The sequence below is a fragment of the Epinephelus moara genome, chromosome 9, assembly GCF_006386435.1.
Source record: "Epinephelus moara isolate mb chromosome 9, YSFRI_EMoa_1.0, whole genome shotgun sequence".
In the NCBI taxonomy this organism is placed as follows: Eukaryota; Metazoa; Chordata; class Actinopteri; order Perciformes; family Serranidae; genus Epinephelus; species Epinephelus moara.
In genome coordinates, this window is record NC_065514.1 from 86,227 (window position 1) to 99,004 (window position 12,778).

The 12,778-nt window shown below is 40.2% G+C and overlaps 1 protein-coding gene across 2 annotated transcripts in view; it reads right to left on the reverse strand.

The window, feature by feature from the left end:
• Nucleotides 1-12,778, reverse strand: part of LOC126395574 (WD repeat-containing protein 7) — a 142,566-nt gene that overhangs the window by 85,992 nt on the left and 43,796 nt on the right. The window contains exons 19-20 of one of the 2 annotated variants that reach the window (XM_050053146.1): nucleotides 8,731-8,828; nucleotides 1,459-1,605 (exon numbers count right to left, since the gene is read on the reverse strand). In XM_050053146.1, the coding sequence (XP_049909103.1) occupies nucleotides 1,459-1,605; nucleotides 8,731-8,828 (245 nt within the window). The remainder of the gene's footprint in view (nucleotides 1-1,458; nucleotides 1,606-8,730; nucleotides 8,829-12,778) is intronic. The other variant, XM_050053147.1, reaches the window with a different exon arrangement.

Sequence of the window (12,778 nt, forward strand, 5' to 3'; positions counted from 1 at the left end):
CTTTGAGAAGTACACCAAAAAGACTCCAGCTATAAAGTTACAATGAACACTTTAGTTTATTTACAAAAAAAAAAAATTAAAAGTGAAAGAAAGTCTTTGGTTTCTTAATTTCAAAACGCAACTTTTACAGAGTGTGCCTATTCAAAATTTACTTGCACAGGGTCAGATGCATGTGCTGTAGGTGAAAACAGAGGGTAGGCTAAATGTTAATCAAGGGAATTTTGAGTCTTTGCTAAACACAAATTACATTTTTCATTTGATCTGTTTAAATTTTTTCATTGGTTTTATAATTTGTCCCAGTGACACACTCCCCATTCCATCAGGTGGAAATAGCAAGCATGCAAACAGTGAGCACAGACAAACTGAAACGTCGGGACACATGGACATTGAGACAGACAGGTAGACTTAGAGACAGAAAACACAGGACAGCATTGCACAACTGAAAAGAAATACAACAGACCAGGGCGTAAGGACTGCGGTCAATACACTCTCAAATGCATCAGTTCCAGATGTTAGCAAAGTCCATTTGTTTGCTGATGACACAGCTTTGTCTCACCAAATTTTGCTGCACTGGGAAACTTGTCCTATCTGTATTTGTTATGATTATTGTCAGAAGTTATTGAATTTGAAGCAGATTGGCTAAAACTATGCAATGTGCACCCTTTCTACAAGTTGCAAATTGCAAGACCAAGGAAAAAATTGTGAATAAGATGTTGAAGGCAGGATTGAAATTTGATGTTTTTACTGTTTTTGCACTGGAGTATATTATTACTATACTGTTGCCATTCTTAAAATTTTTCCCTATATCTAAAATACGTCAGGGATTAAGTAAAAGTCCTAGCTCTGGAAAATACTGCTGAACATATTGGCTTAATTTCCCATGATCAAGTCAGATAGATTTGAAATTTACACACTTGACCACTTCCTGTGCCAAGTGCATTGCAGCATTCACATTTGGAGACCCAAAACTATCAATTTCTCTGACTGACTGGATTGAAAGTGGACTGAACTCAGCTATGACAGACAGACAGATAAACAAACGGCGCTGTAGACCAAAACAAGGACAAAGACGCTGCAACAAACTGGAGCAGGACACCTAAGGTCAAAACACAGGTTGCAGGGAATAGCAAGACTGATGCAAGACAAGAGATGACGAGACCCAAGGAGGTGAGAACCAGGGAAAAAAGTGGGGAAATGAATAACTAATGGAGTGAAGAGAGGGGAGGTGAAGAATTGTGATGGCATTGAGAGAGAAAGAGAAGTCAAGAGAACAAAGAAAAAACAGAAATAGGAATGGAGAGTGGAGACAGAATGAACAAAAGGAAAGACAGAAGGAAGGGATGTAGGAAAGAAGATCTAGGAAGCAAAGACAAAGCGCCTCCAAAGACAAACTAACTGAAAAAAAGGAGTATGACTGCGAGACTTTCCCTAAGCGGTACCCGTCAGTTCAGTCTGTACCTTCGTTGACTGAGGGGATGTTATGAGAAGCAGGGCCGGGGCTCGGGGAGCCAGGGGCCCCCTGAAGAAGGCCCCCAGGGGCCCCCGGAGCCCCAGCAGTGGTAGCAGCAGTAACAGTGCTGGTGTTGGCTGAGGCAGCTACAGCAGCTTGCAAAGGAAGAGAAGGAGAGAAATAGTCAAGAAGAAAAGAACAGGTTAGGAAGATATAAATTTATACAGTAAATATGAAGAGAGAAGAAAAACAGTTAGGCGGCAGGGAGGAAGAAAATGTGTTAACAACACACAAGAACAGAAAACATATAGAAAAGAAAATAAAGGAAGCAGTCACAAGAAAGAGAGTAAGTTTAGAAAAAAATACCCAAATAGCATTTAAGTTGGATTTGCATCAACTTCAGCAAAACAAGACGTTGACCCAAAACAAGAACATTGTTATTGGACCACTCTGTAAAGGTTTTTAACACCAAAAATACATTCGAAAACCTGCGCATGGCAACTAAAGGTGTGGTTAAGGTTAGGAAACCATTGTGGTTAACATTAGGGAAAGATGGTGGTTAAAGTTTAAAAGAAAAAATAAAAGCAGGTCTGTGACTGGACGTGATCTGCAGTCTCCTGTATGAAAGTCATACATGGTACAAAAACATCCACCATTAGCACTGAATGTTAGCACTGGACATATTTCAACGTTTCGTAATCATACAATGACCATTAGTCCTACAGTCATTGGCTGCAGGGAAACAACCCAACTGCGAAAATAACTGTCGGCACTGTACATTTCTGCAAACCACAGGTTCTCTGCATTTGTATGATATTATGTAGTGGACAGCCTACATTAAAACTAATGTTTAAACAACACGGTAGTTAACATGTGGTTAGGTTTCAACAAAAAAACACCCATGTTTGGTCGCTAAAAAGCCGTTGGAAAAGCAGCAATGACACACTAATAAACAATTGGTCTCAAATTGTGGTCTGCAGCTTGGCAGGCATCTCGCCAAAGTGACAAGCTACACATCATCCCCTCCACCTCCAGATGACAAAGTCAACTCATACACTATGTCACTTTAGAAACCCTGTTATGATACATATCAAACATACAAATGTAACATGTCTGTAGTTTGCAGATGTGCACAATGCCAATATTGTCTTCCGGCGACTGGTCTGAGGAGAGATAAGTTGCAGAAAGTCCAAATCAAAGGATTACAGCTAATGGATTTATGCTGATCCATTTCTTCCACTTCTGCTATCTATTAGCTAGGTCAGCTTTCCCTCCTAACCTATGCAACTATAGCTATGTTTCCATCCAAAAGTGATTTGAATCATTGGGAAATGCGCATTAAAAAAAATACGAATCCTGTGTGTTTCCATTAAATGTATGGACTTTGGTGAAAACTACGAACTCACGCGAGTTTTCCGCAGAACCGGAAACAAAACAAGTCTCGCATTCTTCTTCTTCTACGTTTTCTGGCGGTTGGCAACCAGCTTGTAAATGCATTACCGCCTTCCCGACCCGGAGTGTGGATATCACCATGGAGAGAGGTGTGCTACGTCTAAAGCGAGCGTATTTTAGTTTATGCGAATCAGTGGATTTTAATTCGATATTTGGCGTTTCCATCATAATTTTCCGATCCAATACTTCTAGATGCGCATCTAAACAGGCTGATGGAAACATGGCTAATGATGCTAATTAGAAGTAAGTACTTATCAGCAGTTGATTATTACAGTAACCTAGAATTAATTGTGTCAAGAGAGGTTGATAATAAGCCCAATATTTTTGGCTTTAGCTGCCAATAGTTCTTGGCTAACACATGTTGCTAACAAAATAACAGTTAATAATAGTTGCCAACATTAGCAAGACTTTCCATGAAGGAAATAGCTTGGCACTGTACTAACATATACTACTGTAACATGATCATTTAAGATACATAATGTATTCTCATGTAGTTTAAGCAAACATTGTACAACTTGTGTTAGTGATACAAATCATTCAATTCATACCAAGAACTCAGTTTCAGGTAATCTGACATGCTAATGTGGATCAACCCAGTTAGCAAACCTTTGATTTGGACTATCTCCCGCTCTGTACCTACTGTCCGGACAATGTTTTCCCACCTTATTACATGTAAATCAGATATGGCTACTGTGTAATTTATGTTAAACTAATGAAACACCAACAAAGTTTTAACAAATTGATTCATACAATATTAGCAAGTACAGCTTTAAGTTACAAAAAAAACCATTCACCAAACAAAAGAGTATTCACAAAAGAAAGGGAGGAAGACTTCCTTTGCAGACACGAGAAGTTCATAAAAGGCACATACGCGTCAAAATATAACACCAGTGAATAAAGATTTCCCAGCAAGCACTTGGTCAAGAGATTAGAAATGTTTGTTGTTAGTTTGGAGATGAAGAGCAACTTCACCAACAAAAATTTTGACCTGGACATTAAGGTTTCAGACTGTGGCACTAGCATTTTATCAACTTATATTAACAATTTAAAAAAAAACAAAAAAACACAGAGAGTATTCTGCGCTGGTTCAAGTCTGATCAAGGATATAGATTTGATGTTTGTTTATGCTAGGGCCAGAAACTTGAAACCTTTAAACAGTGGGGAAAAAATTCAGATTCAGATTCCCATTGAGAATATTCACCAATGAAAGAAAGAAAACCCAGCTTTTCTCACGAAAGTCAATCCATGTCTTTAACATATCAAAGAGTCAGTGACATTTTAACGCAGTCATAGACACTTACAAAAGCTATACATTTAAAACAGTTTAACTACCACATAAAAACATGTAGCAGAACAGGACACAACAAAGAAAACAGTCAAATCAGTTGGCGGTAAAGAAAGAAGGAAAGAAAAAAGAGAGAAATAGTGGAAGTGCACGAATACAAAAGAAAGACTGGCTGAAAGTACAGTGAAGAGAGAGCATGTTTGTGAGCACAGGCAGCAGGCTGAAGCCATGCAGTGTGAAGAGAGAAGCAGAAAGGGGCAAGAAAGAAATCAGAAAGATAGACAGAGAAGATGGCGGAGGGCAGTCGACAGCAGTTTGCCAGCATTGGCGCGGAAAAAAACAACAAAAATTTCAAATGGAAATCTGCTGTATGAGGAGGTCAAGTATGATTTCATCACCTTGTATTATGTGTCACCTACTTTAGGTGATGGGCCAGTGGCTGAGCCTTGAAACACAGCGCCCTCTGGAGAACGCTTGGATGACTGTGGTGACTTTATATGACAATCATATACCCAAATAATACTTTATTACTAGTATCTATCTTTAGAATTCAGCACCTGAAAGTTGGAAACCCAAGCAGTGGAAAAATGAAGCCAATGTGGAAATGCCAAAATCTGCAGTTCCTTGAATGGCCACTTGAGGCTGACTCCAAAAATGAGGCAGTCCCCATTGACCCCCATGTTAAAACTTTACAACAGAAATATTACATGAAATAAACACATGCCTGATTCAAAAACATTCTGGTTTCTACAGCTAATTTCCCCGTTCACGACAACTGTCCAGGGGATGAATTTTTGTACAACTCACCGGTTTAAATTTTATGAAGGTTTAAAGTTATGCATAATTCAGGGTGTGGTTGCTTTGAGTGGCAGGTGGGTGCCATCTGTTGACAAGTCGCTACCACAGTGACAATGTTGAACAGGTAGCGTAACCATGGCTCCCCCCTGGATTCATATAGTCTAGGCATAGCTATCATGACTTCTGTGTGTTTTCAGTTCATGAAAGTGAACTGTAAAAAGTCTTGTTCAGCATTTGGTTGGACTGAAAGACCCTTTAAGGAGTCGGAGGTTTTTCAGCTAAGCACATTTTGTTTTAATGGTTTTAAGCCTGTTTTTGTTAGCAAAAGTTAGCATTAGCATTATTACAGGTAACCAAAGCTGTAAATGCACCGTGCTAACCAAGCTAGCAGCTAGCGTTAAAGTTATCTCCACAATCTCATCCAAATATGGTCACTTCTGGCTCCAAAAATCCAAGATGGCGGTGGCCAAAAATTCCAAACTCAAGGCTTTAAAGCTACATCCATTGTTTTAGTCTATGAGTAAAACTAAGGACTCTTAAAGGAACAGTGTGTAAGATTTACGGAGATTTATTGGCCGAGGATAGCAGACTGTAACCAGCTGAAACTTCTCCTGGCTAGAATTCCTTCAGTGTTCATTGTTCAGGAGGTTTTTACCAGGAGCTGAATTATCCACAGAGGTCTCTTCCTCTCCAAAACAAACAGACCTGGTGATTTAAAATGGTAAATGACAGCGAAGAAGGCAGTTTTATATTAAATATCAGTTTTTCTCAGATGCTGCTGGGCTCATTGTAGACAGGCAGCCTAGCACCTGCTAATACGTGCTCACCTTTTGTCACACAACTTAAGACCCAGATGTTCAGGACATCCTCCAGGAAGCCACACAAATTTTAGCTTCCTCTGAACATGTTCTTGCAAGGGAATTTTCTCTGTTGCTGTCAGGGCGTCGTTATCTTTCACCTGCTTGTAAAACTAACCAGTATTCAAAATGTTTTATTCCCTCTGCTATTCGTCTCATTTTTTTTTTTTTTATTGTTTTTTTTATCTGTTTTATTGATAATCAGTCCATTAACTTTTTAAAATTATTATTATTATTATTTATTCCACTGAATTCCTTGGCATATTTTTATTTCTTTGATTTTAATTTATTACTCATCTATTCATGTATCTACATGTTACTGTACTTTATAGTACGTGTGCAAGGCAAGCTGTTCAAACAACTTGCTCCTGGTGGGATTAAAACAGTTGTCTGAATCTGAATCCCAAAATGAACCAGGTAATTTAAAGCAGTGAAAACACCAAATAAAGCAGTTTCACATTAAAAAAAATCTGTGTTTTTCTGATGCTGCTTGTCGGAGGGCGAGCTTCTGACTATGGTGGCTTACTCGAAAACGTGAAAACTGGAATGACCCAGTTTAAAGACCCTTCTGGGCTACTGTAGAAACATGGCGAACTCCGTAGATGAGGCCCTGCTCCCTATATAGATATAAACAGCTTATTATAAGGTAAAGAAAACACAACTATTCCTATTTTTAGGTGAATATATGCTAAAGAAAACATACAATATGTTGTATTCAATTTCTGCCAATATGTCCCTCTAAATCCTACACACTGGACCTTTAAATTTACTTAGAGTATATAAAAAAAATCTCTGTATTTCTATTTTAATTATTACAATTAAATATTAAACCATGACAAACAGTGTACACCTACTAGTATAACCACATGTTTGTAGAGTACACTCGTGCTTTGTCGTGTTTTTCCTCCATAAAACACTTCCTGACTAAACTAATACAGATCCTGCCTGAGCCTGCGTCCAGACATGCTGTTGGTGAGTCCCACATCAAAGCTTTAAACCCTAGAAAAGAAACATCAGTACACCAGAAAAAAAAAGATATGGCATGATCTTTTAAATCTCATCTAGTCTGACAAATTAACCCAGTGTGTAAAATGTTATTATCAACAGAACAGAAATGATGGACAAAACCGGGATCATCCTTTGTTCCCATCCACTTGAGAAAGTGTCTTAGTGTGTTTAAAGGGCCGAAACAGAGGACAATAAAGATGTTTACTGAAAACTTTTCTGAATTAGTGTGGACATGATAGTAAAATAGTAGCTGTGAGATGTTTTTTTAAATCATGTGCGGACACCCTGCTCTGTCTGTTAATCTCACTGTAAGTGCTGCAGTATATTAGAGGGGCCTCCTCATTTATTTCCATGTGAAAAGAGACGGTGAGCAGGGTTAACAGCGCTCTCCTGCACAAAGCCTCTGACACACACGCGCGCACACACATACACACACACCGGGCTGGAGTAGCTGGCTGAGCAGAGGTCATGGCCGAGCGTTCCCCCTGAATGGCGGTGAATAGGCGTGTGGCATGAATAAGTCCACACGCTTGTCACGCTTGGCCTCCATTAAGGCGTGACAATAGCACTGAAACCCCGCCTACCCCCAACAACTGAGGGTGCCACCCATGGCATATGTGTATGTGTGTGTGTGTGTCTGTATTCACGACTTGATTTTTGGTGTGTGTCTTTGCAGGTATTGAGCTTGATGTAGTGTGGTAGGTAGCTGTCTGTGTGTGTGTGTGTGTGTGTGTGTGTGTGTGTGTGTGTGTGTGTGTGTGTGTGTGTGGTAGGCAGATGGTGACGGCTGGTTAAAACGTCCCCGACAGTGAACAAGAGCAGGTTTCTCTCTGCAGACAAAGACTCAAAACTTTTTTCACCTTCACTAAGTGAAATTCTGCTTTCTCTGAATTCCCGTTGTCTTTCTTTCCGTCTCTTTAAATGTTTCATCCACCTTTCTTTTGTTGCAACAGTTAAAATCCAACATGGCTACTCCGTAACTGACATGTGCCTCTCTCAGGTCGGGGCCACCACAGATACCATATGGAGACCAAAACAGAATCAGTTGATTATAAAAATGTCTGATGATTAGAAAAAATCCAATCTCTTTTTTGTGATTCATACTGGAAATATGCGTACTTGGTTTGGGCCTTATCTATTTTTAATACCTTCATACATTCTTGATATTTAACCGGAATAAACTGTATTTAAACGGTTAACGATATTTGTGTAAAAAAACAAAAACAATGTCACTAAAATGACCCCAGGGACCGAGACCTCCTTGAAGAGGTCTGGTTTCAAACGAACTCTGGTGCGGTTGGTTTGTGGTGAGAAGGTGTTCCGACCTGGATCTAATACAATGTACAATGCCATGTTTCTTGTGAGAACAGTCTAATTATTTCCAGTATGAACCTTGTGGCAAAAAATGAGGCTGTCAAAGTGAATCTGAATCAGCTTCTCCCCCAAAAACTCTCCTCAAAGTTCCACTGAGCGAGGCCTAACCATAACGCCTCTGTGAAAGCAGACAGAGGTTAAACTGTGGAGCTCCCAGTATGAACCAGAAACTTTCTATTTTTTCCTAAATTAATAAATTCAGAGCTCGGTCAGTCTTCATGGATAAATTAACATTAAGAGAGAGGAGACGGGATGCAGAGCTGCAGTCAGAGGTTTGTACTCCGGCTGAAGTTGGAACAAAAACAGCAGAACAGCCCTTTAAAGACCTGCTGACCGAAGAAACAGCAGCAGCTTCCTCCTGTGATATTTAAGGTGTTTTTTTTTAACTCTCTGTGGGTTTTATTGCCGGTGGGCTGCATTATCAAACCCCCGCCTCTCCTCCCTCCCACCTTCCCCGCAGGGCCCTGGGGGTGTGTGAAGCGAGCGCCCCCTCCTTTTGTAGTTACCTTGTTTGATCTGGGCCTGTAGCGCTGGGTTGGAGGGCTGAGGGGGGGCAGCCAGCGTCCTGCGAGGACTCTCCGGGGTTCCTCCTGGTCTGGGAGGCCTGGAGGAGGATCACAAAGAGGAGGCATGAAATATTAAAGGAGCAGGGAGGAGAGAGGAGGGCCGACACACAGAAACACACACACACACACACACACACACACATACATAAAACCAGGAGTTCACACAAACAACATTTTTTTATTTCTATTTCCTGAAACCAAATGCTTGAATATCGTGTGTGTGTGTGTGTGTGTGTGTGTGTGTTCTCAGGCTCCAGCCTATTGAATTTTGTGTGGAGGACACCGTCCTGAGTCTGAACAGACTGGAGGCGTCTAACTTTCAGAGACACACAAACACTTCCAATACAACAATCAATGGGGTGATCAATGACGGTTGCCAGGCAACAAGCACTGTCAGGGAGCTCTACAATTAGGAGTTACTAAAGCCAAAAATCTACAAACGGGACTTTCTGAAGAGAAAGAAAGCGACAAGAGAATGAACCAGCTGCACTAAGGGGTGACAACATGAGTGTGGCAAAAATCGGAGGTGATCTGACATCATCATCATCATCATCATCATCATCATCATCAATTTTGTGACAGAAAGAACTACAGTTCATGTATTTCGATGAACGCACTGGAAAGCACTGGAAAGTATTGTTAAGTCTAATTCGTGGTCGGGCGCTCGACACNCACTAAGGGGTGACAACATGAGTGTGGCAAAAATCGGAGGTGATCTGACATCATCATCATCATCATCATCATCATCATAAATTTTGTGACAGAAAGAACTACGGTTCATGTATTTTGATGAACGCACTGGAAAGCACTTGAAAGTATTGTTAAGTCTAATTCGTGGTCGGGCGCTCGACACTTTTGATGAGCGTCACTCGACAGAAACAGAAGAACTACATGCTGTGGTGAAAGGCTTCTGTCGTCTCCATGGTAACCAGACGCAATCCTTCAGCTTCGGCTTGTTGAGCTACATCCCAATTATATCCTTCTGACAGTGTTTGTTTTGCATTTTGATAGTGGAGATTTGATGAAATCAGTGAGTTAAGTGGAGAGGAACACATATTTAAACGCTCTTCAACTGAGAAGACAACAGGAGCGCAAGAAAAGGAGGTGGTCTAGTCGTCCATAGATATAGTCAGTAGTCATTGTTAGGGGGAGTAGTGAGGGCTGTGTTAGCGAGGGACAAAACAGTCCTTTGCCCCAGCCCATACATGCTGGGATAGCGCATTTTTTGAACTCACATAGGAGACACTTTTATATTTACTATAGATATGATAAATCAACTAAACCCATCATATTTGTTCTCTACAGCCATTAACGCTCTGATGTAATAGACCAGAACCATGTTTTAGTGAATTCCATGCATGTTTCGGGACAGTGTAGCAGCACCAATGTTACTCCACGCCATTAGCCTGTTTTGACAATGTGTTATAACATTATCACGCAGGGATTTGAAGCCCTACAGGTCCTTGGAGGCTCACAACTTTTTTACTGGTGGCTGAACAATGTAACACTGTTTGGATGAAACGTTAGCAGAAACAGCCCTGATATCGCCATTGACAATCCAACCAGATTCCATTTAAATAAAGATACATTTTAGCGTATATAGAGGCAGCATGTTTTCACGTTTAACAGGCTGAATTATATTTCTAACTCAGCCAAACCAGAGCTGCTGATTGTTGAACAGTGGAAACATGAACCAGGATGGTCTGTGAGATTTATTTTGTTTGTGTTGACTTCGAATGGAGTGTGTTTTATAGGCCTGTCGTGATATGCGATAAGTCGGTTAATTGCACGGTAAATTTAAAGGGAGACGGTAACTTTTCCGGCCACGACTAATTGCCATATTCATGCGTGTTTGTTTTCCTCGTCTTTCTCCACCAAAGAGACGGAATGACGGGAGCGTTCACTGCCGTGCATCGTCTGGCAGCCAGGTGAGTTGGTTCATTAGCGTAATGACCGGAGGGAAAGCTCTTGTCATCCAGTGTCTTTGTCTCAGTGCGATCTTCGTGAGGGGGAGACGAGGCGGAGAAAAAAAAACAGCTGAATGTAAGAGAAAGACATGGAACTTGTTCCTAAACCAAATGCCACGGCCCCTGTGTGGGAGTGTTTGGGATTTAAACCAAATGACAGAGGGGAGCCCAGTAATGTGGACGAGCCGGTGTGCCGGGTTTGTTCTAAAACCATCAACAAAAAGAGCGAATACACCAACTTAACTGCACACCTGAGAGTGAGAGACTGACAGACTATTATTTGTATTTATAAGGTCTTTAATTATTTATTTATCTGGGATATTTATATTTTCTTTTTTGCATTCGTAAATATTCTTGTTAAATAAATGTTAATTTCTCTTTAAAAGGGTGAACTTGCATCATTATGCCTTTATTATCATTATATAAGTTTAAAAAATGGTCTAAAAACAGCAAAATTACAACAATAATAAAAATGGTCTTAAAAGCACAATATTACGCAATACTATCGCAATAATTTCTGATGTAATTAATCGGCCAGCAAAATTTGTTATCGTGACAGGCTTAGTGTTTTATGATGATAAAATTACTGTTTATTCAAATAGAGTCTGGAGAGTTTTACAATGCTTATTTTGGGGCTGATTTTGGTTTAATAAAAATGTCTATCTCTGTAGGGATCCTCTCCATAATGTTGTCAGATTCTTATAATAAAATCAAAAACAAACACTTTTAGTGGATGTATATCGCAGCCTGGCCGCTGCCAATATTCCCCAAATACTGGACCACTTTTAAAAAATGTTCCCATCAGTCACTCAGACACAAGAATCTGAAGATATAGGGTCTGGGTTGAAAAATACCCGTTAGTTCTGGGTTTTTAAGTTGATTAGATGTGCAGAACAACACAGAAACTCTTCAGCGTAGTAACAAATGCTTTGTTTTCCCCCTCGGTGTAAATGTATGTGACACGATTTGCATTTCTGTTTAAAGTTATTTTTATTCTATTGTGTTTTCTTTATAAAGAGAATAATTTCTATTATTTTATTCTGCAGAGAACATTGAGTGAGAACCATTCAGAGCAACAGAGCACAAGAACATGTGCACCTGCGAGCCCCCCTCACCCCACTCGACTCACACACACACACAGCTGCTCTCGCTGCTTTTCACTATAACACGCACAAAAACCACACTGACCCCTCAGCCCCCTCCACCTTCACACACACCTTTGTGTAAATGCGGCACACGACACACAAAGAAACACAGTCTCACTAACAAACACTAAAATTATGCCAAAAATATTCCAGTAAAAACAATTTAACATCAGTTAATTTCATTCTAAAGTGCAGTTGAAGCTAATGTGTGAAAATTCCTCTTTGTGTTTCCTCACTGAGCTGCAGAGGATGAAGCGTACGGAACAAACTGCACTGCTGCCGTCCATAATAAGAGAAAAAAACAGAAATAATGGAGATTATTTTTACACTGAAGAACACACACAGCTGGTCACTAAACCTGCTTTAACTCCTCAGACTCTGTGTGTGTGTTTATGTCACATATATATTTGATATCAGAGTTTCTCAGGCGGGATAAATTCAGCGTGCGGCCTGTCAGCGCAGCTCATGATGTTATCTGAGCGCTGCTGTTTGTATCTGCATGTGTAATGTGTGTACGAGCTGGAGAACAGGGTGTAGGGCTGTTATCTAAATACAATCTAAATCCAACCAGTTTAGTTGATTCAATAACCAAAGAAAAAGATCTCACTTCATATATTCTGTGCTGAGCGTTTAAATGCGGCTCAGGTGTGACTGGATGTTCAGAACTGAAATGAATTTTTTTTTTAATGCATCAACATGGTATTGTGGGACAGAGACAGGTGGTATGTGTTTATTAGAAAGTGAAAATCAACCCATATGGACATGTGATGATTAGGAACTGCTCTCAGCTGCTCTACAGGCACACAGTGCAGCTAATGTAAATGCTAACTAATCATATGGTGGAGGACAACGACACCTCTCCATCTTTAATGAATA